The sequence below is a fragment of the Bombus vancouverensis genome, chromosome 4, assembly GCF_051014615.1.
Source record: "Bombus vancouverensis nearcticus chromosome 4, iyBomVanc1_principal, whole genome shotgun sequence".
Classification (NCBI taxonomy): domain Eukaryota; kingdom Metazoa; phylum Arthropoda; class Insecta; order Hymenoptera; family Apidae; genus Bombus; species Bombus vancouverensis.
Genome location: NC_134914.1, coordinates 14,625,873 through 14,643,458, shown reverse-complemented (window position 1 = coordinate 14,643,458; position 17,586 = coordinate 14,625,873). Strand labels below are relative to the sequence as shown.

Genomic DNA, 17,586 nt, shown 5'->3' with positions numbered 1-17,586 from the left:
GCGATTAAGAGGCTGGTCTCGAGATGTAACGTTCTTTCGAAGGATTTTATCGTGCAGAAGTATCTCCGTTGGAACTGGAAATATTTTTGAAAAAAACATCCAAATAGTTAAATACAAGATACTTGTATTTAATCTTTTGTTATAACGATGTCCGAGAATTAATCGAATACGAATGTGACGAATTTCCGTATTATCGAACGCATGAGTTTATATAATCAATTAATCCGGAGTCTGACAGTTCTGAATAAACTAAACGAGAGTCGTCAACTGTGTAATCTGTTAAACGTATTAAACGAACTGTCAGTAATAATTGTCGTATTTACGAACGTTTTTAATGCATACCTAACGCATAGAAAAGTGTAATTTTGGGAATACTGTCGCTAGATGTCGAAACGAGAAATTCCACTTAGCCATAGAAATAAAATTTTGCGATTTGCAACGCGTAGCGATTACTTACCGGCAAGAACTCCAGCCATGTAAACCGCCGCGATCCTCAGACTTCCGTGAACCATTTCCAGGGGAAGTCCCACGACCACCTGTACTCCTAAGTTAAATAGTAGGTGAAGCCACCTGAAATTCAAGCGCACATCCTCGTGAGACGGTAAATTTCATTCGGAGTAAAGTGAGAGATTAATTACAGAAAAAGCGTAGTGGAAGAATTTGCTTGGTTTCAAAGACGTTAAATTTTTTACTCTAAATTTTGTCATATTTTGCGCAGGTTTAAAAATATGGCATACACGGTGTGTTTATAGACGTGCAATTTTTATGTCATTTATTACGTAATTTTCAGATAAGACGATATTACAATATATATCAAATATTGATAAATGAGATAATACGTTTCATATTTAAAATCACATAGCATTAGTATTTTCGCGTGTTTGAAAGTTTTTCATTATGCCTCATTCTCAATCGTGTTATCGAAATACTGGAATCTGGTGGCTAAGAGGAATTATAATCTACTTAGCAGGCTAGTCTTTATTGCGAGTAATCATCGGCGTGGCGCAAACCTGCATTAGCGAGATACACAGGTAGCTAAGAGATTTATTTCCATGCTCGATCTTTCTAATAACGCGAACTTTGTTTGGAGAACAAACTTACTTCCAAATCGAAAAACCCGCAATACCACTGAAATTTAGCAGACATTTAATTTATGAATTGGAGGGTTGAACGAACGTTCGGAAAATTTGTGCAAAAGCATTTAAGTTCCTTCGTAAGTCACGAATCTTACGATTAAAAGAAACGTTACATTTTTGAACCGTATAATATCCTTCTTTGGACACCCTTAATTTCTTTTTTTTTTTTGCAGTGTAAAAGAAGAACTAACAAAAAAAAAACAACGTTATTTATTCTATAAAGGAATCCCCAAATTATTCTTCAAATTCGGCAGATTCGGATTAATCGTAAATCAAGTGTTCCAACACCTCGGTAAGGGCTATACTTGATAGCTTTATCGCCAGCCTAACTCGCTACAAGTGTTAATAGACACTCGCAGGTGATTATTAATCCGTACCTCTTAAATTAAGGGAGACAAACGACTATCTTGGCTCACACTTTACTCGACGAAATGGCGCTCGAGATCCGAGAGCAGCGAATTAGAATTACCCTTCTTCTGAAGGCGCGTACGCAACTTAGGGGAAAGATAAAAGCGGAAGTGGAGCCGAAGCAACGACAGGATCGGCGATGCTTCCTGGAAAATTCGGCTCGCCGTGCCACGACTATCGCAATGACAACGGCGGACGACGAAATTAAAGCAATTATGAATTTTATCTTGGCGACGCCTTGGAAACTTTCGCCGCGAGAAGAGAAGATGATCGAGCTTATCTGCTCCGGTTGGCAGCGCGGGAACGCTGTACGAGATAACATTCGTTTGACGCGATTCACCCAGTTTCCCTTCGTCTCTCATATTCAATTCCCAATTCGACCATGTTGCAATCTCTTTCTCAACTCGTCCGTAGCTTTCGCCAACTAATTACAACGAAAAGACGAACGCGTAATCTCGTTGGAACGAAAGATGCCGGCTACACCGAGTGCCTCGCCAACTCCGTCCGTTTCAAAGATCCTCGTTGTGTCGACGATAACGAACGAAACTATTGCTCGTAAAAAGAAAATCATATCGTGCCTGCACGAAGTAAATACAAGCTTGGTTTGTTACGCTCTGTGAATTATTCGTGTGATTTTCTTCGGTTTATTTGTATTTATACAATAGCAAGTTGAAAGAGCACCAGAATTTCTACAAATTTCTTCATCGCGCTGTGAAACGCGTCGTTCTGACAATCACGATTACAGATAATTCGTAATAAGCGTTATGCTAGTTGATATTCGTTGCATTCTCAACAGTGCAGTTCTCGAATGTCGAACAAACAATCGTGTCTGTCCTGCTTCTTTCGCGGTGTTTCTCATCGTTTTATAAAAATCAGTGACGTTAACAGCGATTTGGACAACTCGCACTATGAAATGTTAGAGTTTCCTATCGATGTCTCGATCGTCGATCCAAACCTACAGCAAAGTATCGTCACGTAATTTTACAAGCAAGCGTTTTCTTATCAGAATCTACGTTTCATTCTTAAAATATCAGACTCTTATATTCCTACGAATATGCTCTACCACGATTCACACGAAATTTGCTATACGTACTTGGACCTAATTAATTAGTACGTAGATGCTGTAATAGATACAATAGCGCGCCAATGCTTTTCGTAGTGACTGTAGCTGTGATATTTGAAAACTGACGACTGAAACCTCCACCGCGATCGACTCGATCCACCGTTTTATGGGACCTTTCGCTGGGAAGCTCGTCGATTGTCGTCCGAAACAGCGCAAAAGCGAACTAATACGTTAAATGTGAAAGTAGGGAAGTTTCAGTCAAACATTTCGTCGATTTTACGACGATACGAAACGTTTGCCTTCTTACCACGGCATATTCCTTCTATATACGTTCTTTGCTGAAACTTGGAACGACTCTACTTTCTCCTGGCACCGCTTTAGTATTTCAAGCAGACCGTTTTTCCGTTAAAAGCCTGTCGGCTCGGCTTTGCTTCTTTCCTATTCGCCGAGTGCGTTCGCGAAGAACCGTTGGAATTCCAGCAGGCGGTTTCGCGGTGACCTAATCACAGGCTGTCTGGCTCGATTTGCGTGGCACACGTTCCGAAGCGAGACGAGAAAACGGCGCCCGTGAACTTGTTCGAGAGCGTCTCGATCGCATTCTTCGGCGCGTCGACCGCGTTGCGAAACTAGACGCGCGACGACGATGCTTCAGACTCGTCGAGGATGCAAACAGCGCGCTTAATAGGCTCACGTTCTAGTCGGTCGACTCGATTTACGGATCAGCCAGCTGAACTCTGTTCTCCAGTTTCTCTCGTCGTAGTTAAGACGCGTTTAGACCAACCGAGCGGATGCTCGTTCTTAGCCCACTTTACTTCGAATTAAAGCGTAAACGAGCGTTCTTTCGCCGTTTGGCAATTGCTCGCCGAATGCAGAATCGAACATCCGAATGCTCTAAATTGCTACAAAAGTACGTGTTCGATGGTCGCGAATAGACCGCGGATTTCTATGCAAATTTATATTTTCGAGAATATATCTGTAAAATTAAAACCTCGGTAGAAAGTCGTTTTCTCTGCTTCAGTATTACACCAGGCGCTATACTTTGGATTTGGATATTTTATGTACATTTCTTGTAATTTCGCATCTATATAAATTTCTTACAAACGCATAACAATCCGTAGTGAAGTTACAAATGAATCTACGAACAGATTGCGCGATAAGCGTTTACGTTTAACGAGCACGAGCGAATGCTCTGTTGGTCGTTTGGTCTGATCGTAGCTTAAACCTTGTCTTCCTGCGAACGTTTCATACGTATTACCGTTTACTAAAAATTTGGAAACTTTGAACAAATTTAATCAGAACTCATCGCAACGTTTATGAATCTATCCTCGAGTATCGCACGCTGGGATAATAGCAAATAAACGAAACGCCATTTACAGAACATAAATTCACAGATATTTCTGCATACGGCTAATATTTTCGCGAACCTAAAAGCCGCACGAAATTCCAAACGAAATTCCACCAAACAAAATAGCCAAGCAGAATAAAACATCAAGGAAACGACCTACTTTTTCATCATCCTTTAACACCTTGACTTTTCCACGTTTCAAGACGATTTGAAGAACGTTCGTGGTAAAAATGTGACGTTTCCAGCTGCATGGAACAATTCCACAAATGCACACACAGAGAGAGAGAGAGAGAGAGAGAGAGAGAGAGAGAGAGAGAGAGAGGGGGGGTGAGCGGAAGGATACGTAGGCATCAATTCGTCGAAAGTACGCAATCCACGAAATGGAGCATGCAAAAAGGAAGTTGGAAGGCTGTTCGCTGTCTAGGACAGCTCGGATAGAAGGAGGGTAGAAACGATAAGACAAGAGGATAGATACCCTCGCTTTGCGATGGAAGGAAAGACCGCCATCCGTCATTCGTATTCGCGAGATAGAAATTTCGATCAGGCAGGATCATCCTTCAGCCGAACTGAGAGCCGACAATCCGGTGTAATTCGTCCACTAAGACAATGACGGAGAATTCGTCTAATTGCTATCCAATTAACTGAAACCGCTACCCCCTTCTGCGCTCGTTCAACTTCCTCTGAATTCTTCCCTCTTCTGTCTAGAAACGTTTCGTGTGTCGTGACTCGAATAATATCGTCGTTTAAATGCTAAAACGCTATTAACGCTGAAACGCACGGATTTTACGTACTAGTCGATCGCCGTGATTTTCCAGGAATATGAACGGGATCACGAGAACGAAAGCAACCGTGAAGTTTATAATTCCCTCAGGAACAACCGTTTGAAGATATATACGTACGTATAGCGACTGACAAACTCGATCAAATTGCATCCGAATATCTAGTTATTCTTATGATCAGTCGCGATCAGCTTCCGCGATGTTTTCGTATTTTCAAGCAAACCGTAGTCTGATTTTCTTTTTACGTAATCAACAGTTTCTCTCTTTTCATACGTTCGCGTATTCTTGCTTCTCGTTCGCAAAAGCTTTATTTCGCTCTCATAGCGAATTATCGATCGTTTCGTAGTCGAAGAAAACTTTGCTTCATGTCGCGTTTTATCTTTCGACAAGTTCTTTTAAAATTTGTTCGTACATTAAGCACCGCACCCACAGAACGTTGCATCTTCTTCGTAATATCAGAATAATCAGATTTCGGTAATCTTTCAATTTCTGCTTGCTCGCATCGATCCATCGATTTCGCGACTACAAATTATCGCAAATCCTTGGATTTCCTCTAGAACGACTATTTGATAGTATTCAGCGGATAAATCGTCTTGCATTTTCTCTTGGCCAACTAGTCGTCGACGTGGTTGCTGGTAATCAAGGTATCGTGGTCTAAATTGTCCACGATAAAGCGAACACTCGCTGTATACCATTAAGGAAATTGTGTCTTCCTCCGCGCGACTACCAAGCACTCGAAACAACGGTAATTACAGAAACACAGTGATTAATTAGAAAAGTAACTTATAAGTGACTGTTCATTCGTTCCGACCGCTTGGATCGCGCGGCAAATCTTCAAGTTTCTTCTTACGATTAAAATTTCTCGAGGAATACGTAATATCGCGTATTTTACTTCCTTCTTTTAATTCCCTAGACTCTGTAGACGGAAAGAGATACATTAATCCTCTCTTTATGGAAATTTCACAGTGTACGCTTCGATATTCTCTTGTGGATTTCTGGAAGTAGAAACGATACTTAATCTACGGTTTTTCTTACAAAGTACAGATTCCTTTGTCTGCGACATCGAATATCATAATTTCCTCGTCTACGATTTACATCCTCTGTGGCATTCCATGGTTTTAATCAGATACGATTTCTAATTATCGCCACTTCGATTATTCGAGTATCGTTCGATAGAAAAGTTCGAGTATCAGTCGATAGAATAAAACAATGTATCTGTTTCTTGTGATTTTAACAAAGAATAGAAAATAATTACAATTTTTCATCCTTATCGTATATTAAAATTCTTTTCGAGCTTATAATTCGCCACGGCTAAGCTTCGATATCTTCGAACTCTTCCTCTTGCATTTGCTTCGCACGGGACGATTGCTCGAACGATCGAATCGATCCGAAATCGAATATCATAATTTCCTCGTCTACGATTTACATCGTCTGTGGCATTCCATGGTTTTAATCAGATACGATTTTTAATTATCGCCACTTCGATTCTTCGAGTATCGTTTTCAGTCGATAGAATAAAACAATGTGTCTGTTTCCTGTAATTTTAACAAAGAATAAGAAATAATTAAAATTTTTCATCCTTATCGTATATTAAAATTCTTTTCGAGCTTATAATTCGCCACGGTTAAGCTTCGATATCTTCGAACTCTTCCTCTTGCATTTGCTTCGCACGGGACGATTGCTCGAGCGATCGAATCGACCCGAAATCGGTATAAAAGGCGAGCGACAAAAGGAGATGGTCGGGACGATTAAAAGGATTATCGAGCGAAACCGATTTGAATGCGAGCTCGCCGCTGAGCAACGGGATAAAGGCGGAAGGTGGAGTTTCAGCAAGTTGACTCGAACGTTCCAGAGTCGCAATGTCGTCAGTCGGTCTAACTACTTGCTAGTAGTTAATTACGTATCGAAAACTTCTTACTTATCGTTGAATCGTGGCCGAGTTTGCCCACGCCGATGTCTCAGCATTCTACGATTTCTAATAACGAGCCGATGCAGCTCGCCTACTTTTCCACGGCCTGTTATCGTCAACTTTCCGCTCCAAACAATCTTCGTTTCGATTCTATCGCTTTATCGTCTAATCTGATGTTCGACCGATGGCTCTGACGACCACTCGATGTTCAACCGCTGACAATTACGAATTGGAAAGCTTCCGTACCTTGGAAACTTCCACGTTTCGCGAATAAAGTTTCTAAGCTTCCTTGGAATTGGATAATTTCTCCTTGAAACACCGTATTACGACGACGATGATTTGGCGTTGAAAAATTACTGATTGAAAAATCGTCCTATAAAACTAGAAGCTTCACCGACGATTCCTACTTTGTTTCAGAAGCAACGAGTTTTTGCGAATACGATTGAAAGAGAGTGAACCTACGCTGGGGTTTGTTTCTTGAAAAATGTTATAACCAACTTTCTATGCTTCTAGAATAGCAAATTTTATAATGTCTAAGTATTTTTGTATATTCTTTGCATCCTTTATACGTTTAATTTATACATGGTGGTTGGTAACTGGTGGTACAAGCGGAAAGGGGGTGATTCCACGCGAAAAAAGAAGTCGAAAATATAGAATAAAAATTTTTCGTTCGAGGCTTTGTTTTCGAGAAAATCGACTTTGAATTTTCGCTCGGTACGCGTGCGGTACGTTATAACGGATCTCACTGTGGATCGTTGTCTCGATGGAAAAATTAAAAAAAAAAAATTTTTATTCTATATTTTCTTCTTTTTTCGCGTAGAATCATCCCCTTTTCGCTTGTACTACCAGTTACCAACCACCCTGTATATAAATGCACAAAATCCCATAGTCTAACGAAGAGATTCGATTTATAACATCTTCTTCAGATTATACGTACATGGACCAGTGAAGATACATTGGTTTCGAGTAAATTTCTCGAGGAAAACAAAAGCTACGCATTGTTAAAAAGCGACACAATTTTGCGTATTAAATCGCGTCTTAAAATCTTGACTTCAAAGATAGCAAAGAAATCCACGACGGGCAAGTGTATGCGGTAGACGTGGCCTAATCTTAATTACCCGTAGCACCCGTTCCTTTAATCCACAATCTGTTCCTTCAAAATCCCCGTATGATAATGCCGTACGTCGGAAGGGCGAAGCAAAAGTTTCCGTTTCCACGTGACGCGTCTCGACGCAAGGAACAACGACAGGGTCGAAGGTATTAAGGACGAGGCCTTCTTTTCTGCATTTAGACGACATTAAACGAGTTTCGCATAATGGTTTTGCTCGTCGGGCATGCATAATGTCTCGCCATTGGGTTGTCGGTGAACGAAGGATCCTCGCGGACGATTCGACGGACCAGCAAGATGGACGTCGTTATTTAAATCGAGTCGATGTTATCCTCTGCCGCTCCACACTGTCTTCTTTCAATTTCATCCTCGCAAAAGTCCTGCGATGATCATCGAGAACAGCAGGGTGCGTCCTGCATCTCCTCCAGCCGGCAGACACTTCTTCCCCGAAATGAATTTTTCCGAAGGAATTTATTCATTTCTCGGCGTCTGCCTTGGTTTTCAACTGGCGGTTGCATTTTTATAGGAGGAATATCAACGAAGGGTAGAACGAACACGTATACCTACACCTCTGAGAACTTATACCTCAGTTTTGACAAGATGGATTTTTTCTATCGTCTATGAGAATTTTATCGCAGCTTCCTCTCCTTCTCTTCTGTTTGAACGTTTCGCGCTATTTGTATATTTTGTACATTTCTATACTTTGGTCGGTGTAAACAAATCGTTTGATCAAACGAGAACGATACCGATACCGAGACGAGGAAGATACGATTTAGAAAATGTAGAAACTGGAGTGAATTATAATTACACACTTTTATTATTATTATTATTATTAGCAATTAGATATTACACGATGTTACAGAGAATTAAGAAACGTTCGGAAAGAGATTCGAACTGAATTATCGAAATCGGGTTAAAGCGCAGCATAAGAGACGACAAACGTTGTACGAAGAATATTTTTATATCATTGGTCGAATCAGAATGATATTTTACGTATCAGCCCCCGTCTCGATTCTATTATCCGCGAATAGATTTACAGAATGTTGAAAAACCTTCAGGTATTTCTTAGGTAAGGATCACGGAAAGGTTTCTATTCGCGAACGTGGCACGGAAACATCCTTTCGACGATACTTGTTCTCTCGTATTTTCGCGAACTGCGCGATACCATTGTCTGTTCCAACGGTGTGCCGTGTTCACTTCCTGCAATTACCACGATTGTCTCGATTTTTCTCGGCTTCAACGTTTCTCACGGCTCGTCCCCTCGTATCTGTACGTCGCAGGTCGCGAAACTACCTGAGAGATACGACTCTGAAAGACAGGAGACACCTTTCACATTGATAACAAGCAGGTTAAACTCGGTGTTCGGCGGCAAGACGCCTCTGAAACCAGGGGTTTTCGATTCCTTGCCGTTTGGGACGTTTCCTTTCGTTGCTCCAAATGTTCAACGTATTTCGACGACAGTTTAAAAGACATTGTTCGAGTTGGAGGTCGCGCAAGTTTCAAGATTTTACCATTCCATGGAAACTTGCTTTAGACTGAAACTTTCCAGCGGATGGATGAGATTACTTCCGTAATATGTGCGAGCAGGTTCGTTTTTGGCGAACAGAGCTTCGTCTTTTCCACTCACGATCGTTTCATAACCTTCGTCCTTTAAAATAATCAATTTTGTTCTTGTACCTGAGTGTGTTACACGTGCATATAGTTAAAAAATACATTCTTCCAAGTTGTGTTCTTCAAACTTGCGACATTTTCTGCGATAATTTTTCAGATATCCTTTTTGTTCGTAAAAACAGTGGAATATACAAAAATAGAGTTACATCGAGGTGTTTCGGTATCTCCAAGTATTTCAAAACTATATGTATTCTAATAAATATACAACAGCCATTTCGGGTTATATAGATCGAAGGAGAACAGTAGAATTAAAACGATAAAAATTGCAAAGTATTAGCTCTTCGACGAATGCAAAGATATATGGACATATTAACGCGTTATTTTATCCAATATCACTAAAATATCGAATCATAAGATATCCTGTCGTTTAAGTAAAATATTTTGTCGCTGTAATAGCAAAAATGTTTTTGGTATATATAAATATAAGAAGGAACGTACAGAGAACAGAAATAAAGCACGTTTCTTTAACGTAGAACCGATCGTGTGCGTAAAATATCCTTCAATGGAGTATTACGTATATTAGATATTCCAGAGACGTAGACCGCTATAAAATCGTTCGCAGTAATAAAAAACGTCTTGAAAATCGCGGGACGCTTTTCGCATTAATAACGAGAAGCGTTTGATAACACGTCGAGAAGAGGAGAAGAATCGAGCATGGGATAGAGATAAGGCAACGTTAGATAATTTACCAGGCTATCTTTTTACCTTACCATCGAATTACACGTAACGGATGGACATTTACATCGGATCTTAACGAAATTTCTTTCTTCTAATCTTCCGCAAACACTTTCCACTTTTTATCGATACCTCGAAATTTAAAAACAATCTTATTACTTATCGTACAAATTTTCTCATCGAAATTGGTCAATTTATTTTTGTTACATCCGAAAGAAGCGAAATTAACGCGTTTGGTTTGGCCGAGTGTCAATTTCAAGAAAAGATAGCAGATATTAATCTCGACCATTAGTTTGCCATTATTAGTTAGTTCATACATTGTAACAACATTTATGTATCGTTGATATAAATCAAGTAAAGCGCGGCCATACGAACAGCAGTTCGTTCGTTATCGAAATCTTCTTTGCTATGAAAAATTTCTTATCGAAGTTCATGAATGTTTCGTGCAATTGGTACAATAATTGGTCGAGAGCTATCGCGGAAGTTGAATCGTAAAGAAATTACAAGGTTTTCTTCGTTACAGTTCTGGTCGATCTCGCGTACTCACACACACACACACACACACGCGCGCGCGAGCATATGCACCTTCTGCTTCTTAATTGCACTTCATTTTATTTTCCGGATATTATCGCGAGTTAGAATCGTTTCGAAACTTCCACGCTCGTTTCTATTCAAAACTTCTCGTCCGTGTGTTCTATCTGAACTTTCGACCAACGCGATACGTATTCCTACTTCACCCAGTATGATTTTACGCTTTCTCAAACGTGCCTACAATTGCAGCTTGTTGGAACTTTGATAAATACACCGTGTTCCCTTTTCTTCCGTTAAGGTGATCGACGGTTTCCTTGCTCGGCTTTTTTCCATCCACCTGGTGAGAGTAATCCCCTGATCTCTTTTCTCTTTTTATCTTTTTTAACGTTGTTTGATTTTACAAAAATGATCGCTATTATTAGAATCGTGATAGTTTATTTATGACAAGAAATAAAAATGACAGGCTCGTGGCAAAACACGTTTAATCTCTGTTTAATAGTTTCAACCATTTTTCACGCAATTTTCATCGTATCGCACAACTGTTCTAGATGTATCTGGATATATATATATATAGAGTTGGCAACTAAGTAATTGCGGCTCATGTCGTTAGGTGGTAATGACACTTAGTTGCCTACTTAATAATTATATCGTTACAGAACATTCACGTTCGTTCGAATAACGAAATTGTAGAAGCACGATGAACGTTTCTATAAAAACCAGTCAATTTTCACTCGACGACAAGTCAAAACGTATTTGTTGCGAGCTCCTGAATTATCAATGGAGGACGAAGATCGGCGAAAGCTACGAGTGTCGACTGCGTGATAATTCTTAGAAATGCTACTAATCCCTTGGTAATCGTTCGCTGTTACTTAATATACTAACATCTAAGGAAAGTGAACCATTTCAAAGAGCAAACGTCATATTGAATCGTTGAAATCGCACACCACAAGCAGTCAGACTGGCAACACGAACTCATCGTATCTCGCGAACAATCCATATTCGCGATGATCCGCTGAAAGTTGTCGGGTTCAGGTACGAAGATGGATCGTGGAGGAGGTTCATCGGGGTGGAGAGATATATTTTCGCGCATTAATAACTAGGATATCGCAATATTCTCGGCAACGAGAGAGGTGGTTTTTGAGAAGACCGATGGCGGCTGAGAGAAGTAACAAAGAGAAAGGAAGAAAAGGGAGCGAGGAAAGCACGCGGGTTCTATGGGAAAACGTCGGGTCACTCTTATCGCTGTTTCCATACGCACGTAGGGAAAATGGTCGCCTTATCTGCCGTTTCCATGAATAATTTAGAGAGCTTCGCTGTTGAAAACTTCGCCGCCAGTTCCTCTCGTTCTATCGTTCGGACGTTTCTCGCGTGCGTTACACTCCCAAGAAAGAACTATCGTCGTGGAGAAAAAGCGAACACGGAAAAAAGAATGCTATCGTTTTGGAAGGAGCGCGACGAACAGGAATCGAGAAGGCACCTGCGAAGTTATATTTCTAACGCGGATGAGTTTAAAAATTCATACGGACGAGTATTGCGTATTATGGTACGAGTGACTGGTGGACGAACGTTTCGCGTAACTGTGCCTGTGAACCTGCATTCAACTTATGCATATTTAATGGTTATTACGCGGCAAAGTGTATATGTGAATCATAGGGGGCGACGTTTACACCTTTCATAAAATAACGGGTAGTATTTAAAGGTTCGTAGGCGAGGGAGAATTAAAACGTTAGTCTGCGAGTTTCTTCGAGAAAGTAACTTGAAATATATTTCTGATATTCTTCGAAAGATCAGTAGGATAAAAAAGATTAGACCAATACATGTAAATGATTCGTTTTGTCTATGAGTTGGCTGAAAGATCGTTTCGAAATTATTTCACGATGCATTTGCGTGTTGAGAATTGCAAGAGAGGAATTATACAATTGCACGTTTCAGGATTATTTCACTCGTGATATATAGTTTTTGAACCTATCATACCACAAAGTTGTTTGAAAAGGTTTATATCGATACTGGTGATTCGATTTTGCTTTATGCGATTCTATATTTTATCTAATTTCGTGCTTTTATCGCGCAACAAATAGCGTAACAGCGTTATTATAACATACGTTTTCAATATCCGCGTAAAACATCGAAAGAGGAATATTATGAAAAACCGAAACTCGTATCATTAATTCCCTGAAAGTATTGATTAGCGCGCACGATACGTCTGATAAACATTCAAAGAGAGTCGGTTGAAAGCTACTTTCGAAACGAATGAATTATTGTCAAGGAAATGACTGATAAAACGAATATTATTTCGTACATTGAAAACGGATTTAACATCCCTTTGTTATAAATTATCTGAAAAGCACATCAAATTTCTCTTCGTAAAACAATATACCGAAACACCGTACGTAACAATGGGTATTCAAATAATTTTCATCCTTAAAATAATCGACGTCGTACAGTGTACACTTTTAGGATTTAATCGATCTAAAACGTTATGAGTTTCTGTTTCGCGTTTCCCCTGTTATTTTACAGCGTCCAGTACGTGGCGCGCGTGTCCGTACGAAGTTGCGTTGTAAATTTATAATTTGGTCGAATAAATTTTGTCGATCATCGACGTTTCTGTTTTAGCCTCGTAAGGGTTGGCCAGAGAAGGGTGAAGCTAGAATATTATATAAGCGTCGAGACGCTTATGTGCGTGTCTTTCAACGCTTCTTTATGCTGCCATTAATAAAATACAATCCCCTTCACCGTACAATTTTTACTACAGCGGAAAAAAACAGAACAGGACATGACTTCGTACTTTTTGGTTTTTTTTTTTTCTTTTTCAACAGAGAAGCATATTTTAAAATTTAGTGCACTGTCGATCGATCCACGTTACCAACATTGTCTTTCTTTCTACTTTCCATCAATGTATTTTTTCATTCTCTTCAAAATTTTCGAAATATTGCTTGCCCTAATGGTTACATCCTCGGCATCTCCGACGATTCAATTGAAATTGACTGATTAATTAAACTTGAACGTTAAAACACGAATGTTAAAATCAGTTAAAATCAACAACAACGTACTTGCTCGGCATTTTCTCCAGTGATTTTCACGTATTCAATTGTTAACGCAACATCCATCCTCCCTAATTTCGCCTAATTTTCATCTCTAATTTACTATTCGAATTACGATTCTTCATTGTATCGGTGTAAATACACTCAACATAGGAAGCTCGGACACGTTCGCAAAAGGCGTTCGCTTGGACCGTGAAAATGATGGGAAGCAAGGAGGTAGAGAAGGACGATAGGGGCGAGTAAACAGTTGAACGATGTTCTGGTGAAAAGATAGCGAGAGAAAAAGTGGAGAAAAGCGTATTTTCGATGGTGGGAGCAGCCGCGTGCCGGAACATTTACGTAATTCCATTTGACTCGTGGGACGATTGTTGAATTCGATTCGCGTCGACCGGAGGAGATTGCAACGTGATTCGCTGTCGCCGCTGGGAAGGGGATGGAAATTAGCGTCAAGGATTAACGCGAGAATTGCATCGGGCGTATTCACGGCGAAGGGCGGCCAATCGAGAAAAGTGGCCAGCAAAATGTCCAATTTGTCACGCGTGACACTTTCCTTCTGCGCGCCATCTGAATTTCAAACTGTCCACCCTCTCCCTTTTTTTTCTTTTTTTCTTCGCGTGCGTCAAATCTGTAGTCCGAATATTATCGCAGAATATGATAATACGGTTATAATTACGCCAGATTATGCATTGTTGCCGATTTAATTGGACGATCGGTTTCGTAACAAAACGTTGTTATTTTCTCGTTCGATACGTTTCGTCCACTGACTCTTTGCGTAGCCCGGAATCCATCCCTCGGTCCAGGCGGCCACTCGCTACGTCAATATAATTAGTTGCACCGTAATAATCATAGGGAACTGTCGAAAAACTAAACATTTCGATCTACATCTCGATTGACTCTTCGAGTCAAGATGTACCAGGGATTTTCACCCGTAAGCGACCGGTGGTGGAGCGATCAACACTCGGCAAGAGTTTTCCTCTGCGACAGTGAGTGTCACGTCAGAGACGCAAGAAATCACGAAACCGATAGATCGCCGGTGATCTCCTCGCGTCGCAGTCCGAACGTTTCGCGAATAAAGTGAAGAGATTGAACTTTGTACGTGATAATAGAATTTATTATGCGAATCCAACCGAGTGACGGTTGGTCAAAGTGTTACAACAGAATGATTAAAGTGTTGCAGGAGACTGATCCAAAATGTTTTAACAGACTGGGCGAGCGTCTATTTTGGAGGGTTTTTATACCGAGGTTTTAGTCCCTCTGGAGGGGTTGTCGTCTGGTGTATCTCAGAAGCGCCTATTCCGTTACTATTTGGTTATTGTTTCGACGACTGTGGTGTGCAGGATGTCTAGCCAATCCTATTACTGTTTCTGAGCGGGTGGTCTTCTTGAGCGTGTGACAACCGAACTTTACTGGAGTCGTAGGACTCTACAGATCAGTCAACATCTCTGCTCTCAACTGGGTTCACTACTTTATCTCAGTCAACATATGTTCATTAACTATATCTACTTTTGATAACTCATCTAATTAACATATATATATACGAAAGGAGCGTAAGCATCTTGCCCAGTTAGTTACCCAACTACTTGACACGACGGATCACGCAGACTAAAAAGACAATATCCTTTAGATCGAAGCATTAGATTCAACTAGAATCAAACATATTATAAACTATTACAATCCAAGTTACAGTACCATGCCAAAAGAATTTACTTATAATTCGCAATGAGAATTGATCGTAAATAGTCTACCAAATAAAAAAAAAAAAAAAGAAAAAAGAAAGAAAGAACAAAGAGTACATTATAACCTGTTACCTCAGCGTTATAATTAATTCAACTATCTCTATTATCTTAAACGAAATAGAGGATCGATCAGTTTCGTGGCGTCGATTGTAATATCGTAACGGGAATTTACGATTCCCGTTGACGCGCTTCCTTGAGATCTCCGCCAACGGTCGACGATACACGATGTTACTTGGTTTATGGAAATTATGACAAGAGAGTAGAAATAGTTAGTATGGATTTTGTTTGGGAAATTGAATAGAAAATTATTTAGTTACACGCGATAGTCTTATACCGCGTGAGCGTTTTCCAATAAATCAATTTTATTTTAGTCGCGTACTAGGCAGATGTTAGAATCGATAGCTTTACTATTTTGCAACAAAATGAAAACGTAGTATGATAGAAAACATTTCGTTCCCTGTTAGTTATTGTTTGGTTTATGAGAACTAGAGGGTCGTAAATATTAGGTTGTCTCGAAAGTTTCTGTCGTTTCACAAGGAAATATTAGATGCGTAACATTCCTCGTTTTATATTATTTTATCGAATTACGCGCGATCTATTTTGTAGTAATAGAATAAAATGCAGTTAGGATTTATTTTGAAACGAAAGAAACTTTTGGAACAATCTAATAAATTCGTTAAAAAATGCGAGTAAAACGTTAGTTGTTTAGGATCGAGAACCATAATCTTTCATTATCCTTCTTTCATTATTCTTCGACAATACAAGATGATTTTATTTTATTTTCATATTAGTTTTTATTTCACGTCGAACGAACGAATTAATACAGCAATTAATACATCCTATATCTAATGCTTTATTTTAGCATATCATTTTGCCTTTTTTGTCTTCACTATTTTTTACATTTCTACTTTATCAGAAAAATGAAGACGAAAATATGACAAGTTTATCATCATATGAAAATAACGCGATACTGAAAGCTGCATTTTGAACGCAACATAACTAGCAAATAAATAACGAGTTAACTCAGCACAAAGGTTTCATACGTCAAAGAAACATAGCCGGCGATTTAAACGATCCTCCTGATACACAAATTTACCCGGACATTTTTGACAAATGCGTCGTGAATTTCAATTTCCGCATTTTCCAATAATCGTCGTGAAATTTCATTCTGCAGTCGAACGTAACGAATATCTACCTAATATTAAAAATAGTATCGTCACGACGAAGCCCGACTCTAATGAAACTCGACGGTATATTACAACGACAATAATTTTATCATTTTATTTCGTTGTTCGGCAAACAACGGCGCTAACATACTGCTGTTTAATCGATATTACAAAGGATCCCGATTAACGTCAAAGGAGTTAAGATCGACGAACGATAACACATATTTCGCTGACATTTCGATTCGTTTTTATTAAAAAATATTCGATAAGACCCAGTGTAACGTAGTATCAACGATATCAGTATGATATTCGTGGAATTTTCGTCGTTGTATCTAGCGTGACATTCAAAGTAGTAGGTCGAACAGATCGTTAAAAAAAAGTGTTTGTTCCGGGTAAAGGCCAATTTTCGTTTCAAATAAAAATTTTACTTAAAAAAAAAAAAAGGAAAAGGAAAAAACAACGGTATGTTCCGACTTGTCGGAAAAGAAGCCAAGTTCTGTGTTTCCTTTTCAAATAAACTACATATATGTTTCCTAGAATATGACAAAGAATTACAAAAGTATGAGACGTTTCGTAATCGTCGTTTCCTTAAAAATACACTTTATTTCTTAACATTTTTGCGACCAACGGATGCTCTTTTACACGAAAGGGAAAACAAATTACTTCGCTTTTGGAAATTTTGATTTAGCTTACCCAGCATGAAGGAACATATAGAACGCGAATCTCCAGAGCTCGAGACGTTTGTCCGGTCTGTAAATGAAAACGCTGTCGATCGGTACTGGCCCCGAAGGATTCACCTCTCCCATCGCCACCGTGTAATACGTGAAGAAACCCAGCTGCAAGCATAAATTCACGAAAGATTAATTCATCGTTTTGTCATTTAACTATCTTATCGAGTAATAAATTCGTTCGTCTCTTACTAGCGCGGAAATGCCAATCAAATTTTATTATTCCCGATTTTCCTTTTATATCCAGCCATAGAATCTCTCTTCCGCTTCGCTTGTACCGCGAATTTAGA

The 17,586-nt window shown here is 39.5% G+C and overlaps 1 protein-coding gene across 1 annotated transcript in view; it reads right to left on the bottom strand.

The window, feature by feature from the left end:
* The window catches only part of stet (stem cell tumor), a 501,199-nt gene that overhangs the window by 23,489 nt on the left and 460,124 nt on the right, over positions 1–17,586 (bottom strand). Inside the window, exons 7-8 of the mRNA XM_033326897.2 lie at positions 17,262–17,404; positions 458–570 (exon numbers count right to left, since the gene is read on the bottom strand). Of these exons, the coding sequence (XP_033182788.1) occupies positions 458–570; positions 17,262–17,404 (256 nt within the window). The remainder of the gene's footprint in view (positions 1–457; positions 571–17,261; positions 17,405–17,586) is intronic.